General features: G+C 52.6%; 1 protein-coding gene and 1 pseudogene across 2 annotated transcripts; both read right to left on the bottom strand.

Moving 5' to 3' along the window:
* Positions 1-331: 331 nt before the first annotated feature.
* LOC140660137 (dynein light chain 2, cytoplasmic-like) lies at positions 332-6,050 on the bottom strand (annotated as a pseudogene).
* Positions 6,051-6,636: 586 nt separating this feature from the next.
* LOC140659746 (dynein light chain 1, cytoplasmic-like) lies at positions 6,637-9,554 on the bottom strand. 2 transcript variants are annotated; one of them, XM_072879745.1, is made up of 3 exons: positions 9,396-9,554; positions 8,586-8,723; positions 6,637-7,257 (listed from the first exon to the last, which is right to left on the bottom strand). In XM_072879745.1, the coding sequence occupies exons 2-3, from the start codon at positions 8,715-8,717 to the stop codon at positions 7,120-7,122; spliced, it is 270 nt and encodes an 89-aa protein (XP_072735846.1). In that variant the 5' UTR covers positions 8,718-8,723; positions 9,396-9,554; the 3' UTR covers positions 6,637-7,119. The 2 variants fall into 2 exon arrangements, with proteins under 2 accessions (XP_072735846.1, XP_072735847.1); XM_072879746.1 differs by lacking the exon at positions 9,396-9,554 and adding an exon at positions 8,944-9,264.
* Positions 9,555-10,388: the final 834 nt, after the last annotated feature.

Raw genomic sequence — 10,388 nt, 5'->3', positions numbered from 1 at the left:
CCTCGGCCACCGCCCCGACCGCCGGCCCACGCCCCGCCGCCTTCTCCTCGCTCCCGACTCCGGCACCGAGCCCCGGCCGGGCAGCACGAGGGGCTCGGGCCGCCCGCGGCCTCCCCGGGCCCGCTTCCCCTCCCTCTCCGGCAGCGCTCCTCAGCAGCCAGCCCCGCACAAGGCTGCGGGACCCGCGGCCTCACCCACCGCCACCGCCCGGACGGCACAAAGCAGCCAGAAACAACGACCTGGCGGCTGGGGTAGATCGTGTCCTTTATTTTCCAAAGCCGTTCTCCAAGAGGCATCAGCAGAAACAGAAACAGCTCAGGCCTTGGGGCCAGCAAAGCGAGAGGCAAAAAATTATCAAAAAAAAAAAACCAAAAAACAGATCAGAAGAAGAAGAAGAGAGGTTTGGAACAGAAAGAACTAAACACTGTCAGTACTTAAGCAGGGTCTAGGGGTTAAGCTTATGAACAGAGAGGCCTGAGAGGATATAAGGAATTGAGTATTTCCACTGAATTGTAGCAAACAACTGTGAAAGTAAAAAATAACTCTATAATGCCTAATTTAAGTGAAACTTTTTAACTTTTCCTCCAAAGCAAAAGAAAAGGGAAAAAAAACACAGGGCAGCAGAGATTCTAAAGGCATTTTAATTAACACTTAAAATAACATTCAAAGATCTTGACCACATCTGCTGATCCCTTTCCCATTATTCTAGGGATGAGAGCTTCAAGTTCAGTGGGAGAACAGTTCCTAGGTTTCTTACAAGAAAAGCAGGGGTGGAGTGCGAAAGGGCAGAGCTAATAAATAATATTTTAGGAGAAGCCTCATAAAAGGCCTTTTTTTAACTCCTGTTTGCTCCCTATTCAGGTCTATTATTCTTAGAATTACTAACCAAACTATGAGGGTGGTTACCACAGTGTTTAGATGTTTTGGATTTGAGAAAAGAAACTTTCTAACAAAGTTAGTCATCCACATCCACAGGGAAATAAGAAATAGCACAAGCAATACTAGAAAAAGAGGGTACATAGCCATAAAACTTTTAAATGCAGAACACAACACTTTTATTAGCAAAGAAGCTGGCTGTGGAAAGAAAATAAATACAAGGAATACTTTTTTTTTGCTATTTTCCCCCTAACTACAACAAAAACATGCTAGCAAAATCCCTGCCATTGCCCTTGAAGGCCAAGGTCCGCTTCCTCAGGAAGGCTGAAGGCACCAGGCTTCATGCCATTAGCACACAACTGAGTAATGAGACAAGAGTTTGAGAAACAGTCCATGGCTCTAAGCACCCTTGAGGAGAAGAATAGTAACAGGACCCAGGCAGACGAGGATGAAGCAACTGGTCTCATGCATCACAAAATTCCTTCCCACAGCGCACTGCCAGGTAGGATTATATGTCCTGTCAGGCTCCTGCAGAAGAGACCACTAGGAACTCAGTATTACTATTCAAGTGCTGCCTTTGGAGAATGGAGGAAAGGACTTAAATAGAAGGAACTGTGAACGAGAAGGGGAACAAAAACAGAAAAGTACATATAAGGAGTACAGAAAAGAACATAAGGACACTAGTCTGCAGAGAAAGTGTGACTGGATTACCTAGTGTCCACAGAAATTGCTTCTCTAGAACTACTTACCCACCAACATTTTTGCTTGATTTTTGAAGTCCATATAGCATTCAGTAGGAACACATTATGAGCAAACACTTATCCTCTTTATACAAGCTGCAATGTCACGCTCAACATTCCATTCCTCCAGAGACTGAATGGCACACTCCACAGCACCTTACTGCATCTCTTCTGGCATGTGTGTATCCTTTATCACAGCCGTCTCATCATCCATGGATGTCTGTAATAAACAAAGAAAAGCATTCAAAGTTGCAGGAGCAGCTACCTGCCAGGATCACCTGCCAAGCCGTCCCATGGCTATCGCCATCCACAGCTCGTTTTCAGGGCCCACGCTGTGCCCACAGCCCTGGCTGTGCAGCATGTTTGCCGGGTGTGTCAGAGGCACAGGCACAGCCTGTGCTCACAGCCAGGGAACGGTGCCTTAAAAGCCCGCTCACCTTAAGCACCTTAAGCACCGCCGCAGCCGCTCCAAACCCCGCCGGACACCGCCGCCCTCCCCGGCCCCTCTCCAGCTCGGCACGGCCCGACGCAGGCCGGGAGCCCCGGGAGAGGGCGCGGCCGCTCCAGCGCCCGGCCCCGACGGCCCTTCCCTACCGAGGGGAGGCGAACCGAGCCCAGCACCTTCCGCCAAGGGCTCGGAGCCCCGCGCGGCTGCAGGGAAGGCTCCCGCATGCCGCTCCCAGGGACGCGGGAAAGGTGGAGGCGGCCGCTGGGGAAGGGCTCTGGCACGGGGGAGCGCCGGGACACGCACCGCTCTCGGTGGCGGCTGCCCAGCCTCAGCCTTCCCAGTACCCGGGTGGGACCCGGCCCCGCTCGGGATCCGCACGGGGCCCCGCCCGGCCCTCACAAAGCTCCCCTCGCGCATCAGCGACGCCTCCCCTTCACCGTTTCATGGGCGCCGCGGGACCGGCCTTGCGTGAAGCGAAGCGGAGGAACCAGAACCAGGCGGACCCGCAGCTCGCTCCGCCGCGATGGTTTAACCGACACTCCGAGCGTCCCAGCCCCGCCCCCTGCGCACCGGCCGCCAGCCATTGGTCACTGCCACCGCCCGCCCCGGGCGCTCATTGGCCAGGACCGGGCCCCTCCTGGGGGCGCGTTCCCTTTCACACCAGCATGCCCCGCGCCTGCACCCGTTCCCATAGCGACGGGAACGCGCGGTGGCTGAGCAGCCCCTCCGCCCCGGCGGCGGGAGCGCGCCCGCAGTGCCCCCTCCTGCCGACCCGGTAACGGCGGGAACACCGAGGGAGACCGGCGACAGCCTGGACGCTTTCTAAAAGTACTGTGATACTGAGGACGCTGTAAGTGAATAGGAAGGAGACTCAGCTAAAGCCCCCCGGTGCTCTCTGGCAGATGGATTTACCGTAAAACCAGTGCCCGGCTGAGCGCTCCCCATTACCTCCCACTGGGCAAAAAGCTTTGAGTGAAGCCAGGGAAGCAGCTTCTGAGCTTCTTCTCAATAAGGAAGCTGCTATCAGCAGAGACTTTGGTTACTGGAAACACACACAGGACGCTGAGCTTATCCTCAAGGCTCCACACACCTGCCAGGGCAGTCCTGAACTCCAAGTCACTGGGAGACAGCCATCGGGCAAATGGACTGCCTTCGACCCCAGCCGAAGGCTTGCTGTAATGGCCATTTGTCTCTGACAGAGCACGGTCCCGTCTAACCACAGGGCTCCTCTGCACAGTGTTGGGTTACTGACTTACTTGTGCGTTTAGCTCAGCATGCAGATATTCTGGATTTGAGAAGAGATTTCTTTGAAAGGTGGTTGCTCACAGGGAAATGAGGAGGAGCACAAGCAACATTAGGGAAAAAGAGAAAACAGCTGTAAAACTCTTAAAGATGGAACACACATAACATTTTTATTAGCAAAGAAGCCAATTTAGGAAAGAAAATAAATACAAGGCTTTTTTTTTTCCTTTTCTTTTCTTTTTTTCCCCTAAACACAACAAAACCACCAACCACTCCAGAAAAATCCCTGACGTTACCCCTGATGACCAAGGTCTGCTTCCTCAGGAAGGCTGAAGGCACTAGGCCACTGCCGTTAGTGTGCAGTCCTGTAAGCACAAGCAACTCTGAACAACAATCCACAGCTCTAACCAGCTTTAAACAGAAGAATATTTACTCCATGCACAAGGGAAGATGAAGTGCTTGGTCTCATGAGACACACAGCTGCCAAATTTCCTTCCTACAATGCAGTGCCAAGTGGGACTGTATTTCTTCTCAAACTCCTGCAGAAGAGATCACTGGGAACTCAGTATTAGCACAGTTCTCACCCAAAAGTTGACTATAGATTATGTCATTAATGTGTCTCTTCTTAACAAGCATAACTTTTTGAAAAGGCAATTAAGAAGCAGTGTATGCTTTTAAGTATAAGGATTGTGTTACCTCTTATACCTCACTTGCTGCTTAGACAAAAAAAAAAAAGACCACAGCACTTCCTAGCTGAGCAGAATAAGCCCAGAGACTGCAATTCCCCCCCAAAGTCATACCACATTCTCCAGCTATACCCTTGAAGCACCAAGTCATGCGATTATGTTCTCCCATCATACTCAGAAGCCTACCACACATTTCAAAAACCAAGATATACAGCTCTACTACAAGCAGAACATTCCAGTCGGTGATTATACACTGTCATGCAACAGCTCTCAAATGAGGAAACTTTCTGTGCGAGCATGCAAGCATTTCTGATCAGTTATTACGACCCTGGATAAGTTATCTCCTCACCACAATTTCTCAGGTTCCAACTAGGAGACTCAAGGAAAATCTGTCGAGCTCAAACCCTCTGCTCTCCACTAACATAGAATGTCATTCGTACAAGTGGAAAAAATATACCTACTTATATCTCTGTTAGGGTGACAGGAAAGGAAACCCTCCCCAACAGAAGCAATTGTACCATTTAGGTGAACGACTTTTCAAACAGGTTTTCCACTCAGATTCATGTAACATTTAACCTCCACTGGGACTCTTAGATTTCTTTATTCTCTTGAGATGGCAAAGCAGAAAGTGTACCAGACCTAGATCTTTTGTGCATCCGTTATTCTTCATGCATATATAAAACCAGGTATTTTGTGAACACCAGATAAACAGTGCTCCAAGACATGGGATTTTAGCATGGTTCAGCACATAAAAAGAAGATGCAAATACGGAAGATGTGCAGAAAATTACTTTTCCCTGCAAATTTTGAACCAGCTAGCCAATCTGCACAAATGTTACAGAACTATGCATAGAACCTTAAGACTAATTTAAACACAATTTAAGTCAAGGAGTAGGTAAAAAAAGGCATTCCCTCAGAGGAAACTTACAGCAGACTTCAAAGGGCTGTATTTTCCACCAGCTAATCAGTCACACTGAGAAAGGCCAGTAGACACTCTCCTATTCTGCTAGACAATGAGGTAATGAAAAAACAATTAAAAATAGAAGGTATTGCAAAACAAAAACTAGGAAAGGTATATGTAAGGCGTGGGAAAAGGAACGCAGGAATACCAGCCCACAAGAAAAGTCCAATGTGTCTTGTGTCCGCAAAACTTGCTTTTCCAAAAAGTGTAGCAACACCCACCCTGCTTAACTTCTGGTGTGGATGGTGTTCAACAAAACGATATTACAAGCAATCATTTACCCTCTTTATAAGGGCTGCAGTTTCTCTTTCAACATTATATTTCTCTATGGCCAAAAGGGCAAGCTCCACAGCATGTTGCTGCATCTCTTCTGACATGTCCACATCTTTTACCACAGCTGTCTGATCACCCATGGATGTCTGCATCGAACAATGAAAATAATTCAAGGTTGCAGGAGCAGCTACCTGCCAGGATCACCTGCCAAGCCATCCCACGGCTATCGCCATCCACAGCTCGTTTTCAGGGCCCACGCTGTGCCCACAGCCCTGGCTGTGCAGCATGTTTGCCGGGTGTGTCAGAGGCACAGGCACAGCCTGTGCTCACAGCCAGGGAACGGTGCCTTAAAAGCCCGCTCACCTTAAGCACCTGCTCTCCAGGTGCTCCGGCCCGGAGCGACACAAGCACCGCCGCAGCCGCTCCAAACCCCGCCGGACACCGCCGCCCTCCCCGGCCCCTCTCCAGCTCGGCACGGCCCGACGCAGGCCGGGAGCCCCGGGAGGGGCCGCCCCAGCGCCCGGCCCCGACGGCCTTTCCGTACTAAGGGAAGCGCCCGCTGCCCGGCCTCAGCATTCCCGCTTCCCCAGGCCGGCCCCGGCCCCGCTCGGAAGCCGCCGCATACACCCACCCCGCGCCCCTCACCGCTCGGCGGGCGCCGCGGGACCGGCCCTGTGTGGAGCGGAGCGGGCGCGCGCTTCCCTCGGCGGCGGCTGAACCGACCCGCGCGCGCCGCGGCCGCCTCAGAGCTCCCGCAGCCCCGACCCGCGGGCGGGCCGACGGGACAGCCTGGCCCCCCGCCTGCGGCTCGGGCGCCGGCCGCTCCTCCCGCTCTTACCGCCTTCGGGCTCACTCTCCCCCGCGGCAGGCCCGGCCGAGGCGCATCGCGGCTGCTGCCCTTCGCTGCCGGGCGCAGCGCAGTTGCAGCGGCGGATCTTGTTCATGGCGGAGGTCACACAGGCCGAGCGCTGCAGCACCAACGACGGCACTGGCGGGCGACCGCTTGCCCGTAATGGCGACGAGTCGCCCACAGCAGTGGCCGGGACCCGGATGGAGCCGTTCCCCGGCGGACCCGCCGGCACGACGGGACTCGTAGTCCTCGGCCGCCGCGGAGCACGCCGGGAGCTGTAGTCCCCCGCGACGCCACGGACACCCGCACCGCCCTCGGCCACCGCCCCGACCGCCGGCCCACGCCCCGCCGCCTTCTCCTCGCTCCCGACTCCGGCACCGAGCCCCGGCCGGGCAGCACGAGGGGCTCGGGCCGCCCGCGGCCTCCCCGGGCCCGCTTCCCCTCCCTCTCCGGCAGCGCTCCTCAGCAGCCAGCCCCGCACAAGGCTGCGGGACCTCACCCACGCCATCACCCACCGCCACCGCCCGGACGGCACAAAGCAGCCAGAAACAACGACCTGGCGGCTGGGGTAGATCGTGTCCTTTATTTTCCAAAGCCGTTCTCCAAGAGGCATCAGCAGAAACAGCTCAGGCCTTGGGGCCAGCAAAACGAGAGGGGAAAAATTATCAAAAAAAAAAACAACAGATCAGAAGAAGAAGAAGAGAGGTCTGGAACAGAAAGAACTAAACACTGTCAGTACTTACATAGCACAAGCAGTAATTGGGCAACACTGTAGATGGCTATAAAACTCTCAAAGGCAAAACTGCTCCAACAGCTCTATTAGCAAATAAGCAGCCTTCGGAAAAAAAAAAATAAATACAAGGAAGACTTTTTTGGTATTTTTCCTTTTTATATCCACAATGTAACATCATCTGCTATAGCATAATCCCTGCCATTGCCCTTGAAGATCAAGGTCTGCGTCCTCAGGAAGGCTGCAGTAACTAGTCAGAGGAGTCAGCACACAGTCCTGTAACCGGATGCAAGTTTCAGTAACAGTCCATGGTTCTAACCAGACTTGAAAAGAAGAATAGCGACTTGGCCGAGGTAGAAGTAGATGAAGTGCTTGGTCTCATGAGTCACGTAGCTGCCAAAGTTCCTTCCCACGATGCAGTGCCAAGTGGGATTGTATTTCTTGTCAAACTCCTGCAAAACAGATCACTAGAAATTAAGAACTCTTCTAAGCAGGTATTCACTTTCTGAGCAAGGCAATTAGAGGAAGAGCAGATGCTCTTAAGTACTAGGATTATCTTATTTACATCTTATTGTTCACCTGCTGCTTAGTCAGACAAAAAAAAAAAAGAATCTACAAAAAAAGGTCACACTGCTTCCCATCTGAACAGAAGTAAGTTTAAAACATTACTTTTGTTCAGGGAAAGTAGTCTTTCTTCCTCTATAATTCATACCATGATATTAAACTATAGCCCTCAAGTAAGAGCTTCACCACCAGTTTTATACCCACAGAGATTAAGCCATAATTTAGACTTCAATTGTTCATCTGCAACATGGGTGCTAAAGGGACTCAGTGGAAAATTCTCTGCCACATGCTCTGTAACACCAGTCCTATCAACGAATTTAAGAATTTGGTTTAGACATTTCAAACAACTCCTCTACAAAATCCCAGTTGTTGCTACAAAGAATACCTGAAAAATATTAAACTCTCTCTTTTCCACTTAGATACTTCTTGCATCTGGGGAAAAAAACGCCCTTCTGCATTGTGAGCACAGTAAACCAATATTTCTCTAGGGGAAGCCATCATTCTGCTTAGTTGAATTACTTTTTAAACAGCTCTTCCACTCAGATTAGTTTAACTTCCATTGACATTCTTTGATTTCTCCATTCTCCCAAGTTGACGAAGCAGGAAATATCATCAGAACTAGAACTTTCCTGTGTTCAGTATTGTTAATCCTACATAAAGAACAACACAGACGTTGCAAACAGATAATCAGTGCCACCAGGATTTTTTTGTGTTTTTTTTTCTTTTTTGCTTACGTCACTACATAAGGAGGGGTGTGATTACAGTAGACTCGCAGAAAGCTACTTTTTCCTGCAATTTTTGACCCAGCTGGACAGAACTGTGAAAAGATCTTTAAGATTAAGTTCAATAAAACTGAAACCAAGGACTATATAAAACAGGCTTTCTCTCAGAGGAAAACTGCAGGAGAGCTCAATAGAGCCCCTGTGTCAGTCACAGGGACAGTCAGCTGCCACCCTCTGCTCACCTGGACAACGGGACAGTGGCAGAAAAGGCTGAAGTAGAAGGTACTGCAAGAGAAAAGCAGAAGGACCTGGAAAAGTCCATGTACAGGGTGGGGAAAGGAACATAAGGACACCAGCCTACAGAGAAAGTCCAACTTGATTATCTAGTGTCTCCAGAACTCGTTTCTCTAGAGCTACTTGCCCAGCAGCATTCTCCCTGCTTCATTTTTCATGTGCATAGAGATTTCATGAGGACACTACAAGCAAACCTTTACCTTCTTTATGTGAGCAGCAATGTCCTTCTCGATGTTGTACTTCTCTAAGGCCTGAGTAGCACACTCCACAGCATCTTGCTGCATCTCTTCTGACATGTCCGCATTCTTGATCACTGCCTTTCGATCACTCATGGTTGCCTGTACGGAGCAAAGAACAAGAGAATTCAAAGTTGCAGGAGCAGCTACCTGCCAGGATCACCTGCCAAGCCATCCCACGGCTATCGCCATCCACAGCTCGTTTTCAGGGCCCACGCTGTGCCCACAGCCCTGGCTGTGCAGCATGTTTGCCGGGTGTGTCAGAGGCACAGGCACAGCCTGTGCTCACAGCCAGGGAACGGTGCCTTAAAAGCCCGCTCACCTTAAGCACCTGCTCTCCAGGTGCTCCGGCCCGGAGCGACACAAGCACCGCCGCAGCCGCTCCAAACCCCGCCGGACACCGCCGCCCTCCCCGGCTCCTCTCCAGCTCGGCACGGCCCGACGCAGGCCGGGAGCCCCGGGAGAGGGCGCGGCCGCTCCAGCGCCCGGCCCCGACGGCCCTTCCCTACCGAGGGGAGGCGAACCGAGCCCAGCACCTCCCGCCAAGGGCTCGGAGCCCCGCGCGGCTGCAGGGAAGGCTCCCGCATGCCGCTCCCAGGGACGCGGGAAAGGTGGAGGCGGCCGCTGGGCAAGGGCTCTGGCACGGGGGAGCCGTCGGGGTGCCCGGGCACCGACTGTCCGGCCTCAACCTTCCAGGTGCCCGGATCGGAGCTGGCGCGCCTCTCGGGAGCTGCCCCACCCCAGCGTTCGAGCCCCTCACGCCGCTCTCCTCACCGCTTGGCGGGTGCCGCGGGACCGGCCCTGTGTGGAACGGAGCGGGCGGGGCACAGAAGGCGGACACGCACCTCGCTCCGCCGCCGCGTCGGTTTAACCGACCCGCGCGCGCCGCCGTCGCCTCCAAGCGCCCCCAGCCCCACCTCCTCCGTACTGTCCGCCAGCCATTGGTCACCGCCACCACCCCCCCCGAGCGCTCATTGGCCAGGATCCGGCGCTCTCGTAGCATTTTACTGCAGCAGTTTCTTTCAGACCGGCATGCCTCGCGCCTGCACCCGTTTCCATAGCGACGGGCGGCTGTGGTGATGCAGGCCGAACTCCAGGCTCGGCGGGAGCGAGGCCTGTGGGGCGGCCCCGGATCCCCCAGAGTCTCCGCCGCGGCGAGCGCGGGGTATGGCCCGTTCGCAGCACCCTGCTTGCGGGTATGCCGGGTCTGGTTGCTTTCAGGCGGTGTGCAGCCTCTGCTTGGCCTTCCCTTTACTTTCCTCACAGCTGAGCTGCCTGAACGTGGCTGGTTGCTGGTGTCTGTACAGCAGCCTGTGACTACAGCATGAGAGGCTCTCCCGGTCACTTCTCTGGTAGGCAAAGATCGTCTCTCGCTGTAGCTGAGGCAGACCAAAAAAAAAACCACAAACCCAGAAAACACATATGATGCTTTCAAGGCATCCTGCTGCAAAGAACATAGAACGAAAATAAAAATTTTAGGTTTTGCCTAATTCTGTAGATAAGAGATGAAAAAATCATGGTAGGGTGTGAGGATGGTGCTAAGTCTCAAAATGGAAGGAAGATCTTGTCCAGGGACACCAACTCATACCTGGGGAATGCAGTCTGGTCTGATTTCTTAACGGCATGATGCAATCTCTCATGAGAAAGGGTTAAGTAATGTATCTACAAAGCTGACAGAATTTCTGGATTATTCAAACAATGTGATAAGCAGGGCAGCTTTTGCAAAAAAATTAGCAGGAAAGGTCCCTAATTTGTACTACTGTTCCT

Source organism: Ciconia boyciana, chromosome 15 (genome assembly GCF_034638445.1).
Source record: "Ciconia boyciana chromosome 15, ASM3463844v1, whole genome shotgun sequence".
Lineage (NCBI taxonomy): Eukaryota > Metazoa > Chordata > Aves > Ciconiiformes > Ciconiidae > Ciconia > Ciconia boyciana.
This window is presented reverse-complemented; position numbering and strand designations above follow the sequence as displayed.

Coding starts and splice junctions, on each gene's coding strand:
- LOC140659746 (XM_072879745.1), bottom strand. CDS start 8,717: ATGAGTGATCGAAAGGCAGTGATCAAGAATGCGGACATGTCAGAAGAG. Junction 7,258..8,585: donor TTGCTGCTCACATAAAGAAG/GTAAAGGTTTGC, acceptor TCTGTTTTGCAG/GAGTTTGACAAGAAATACAA.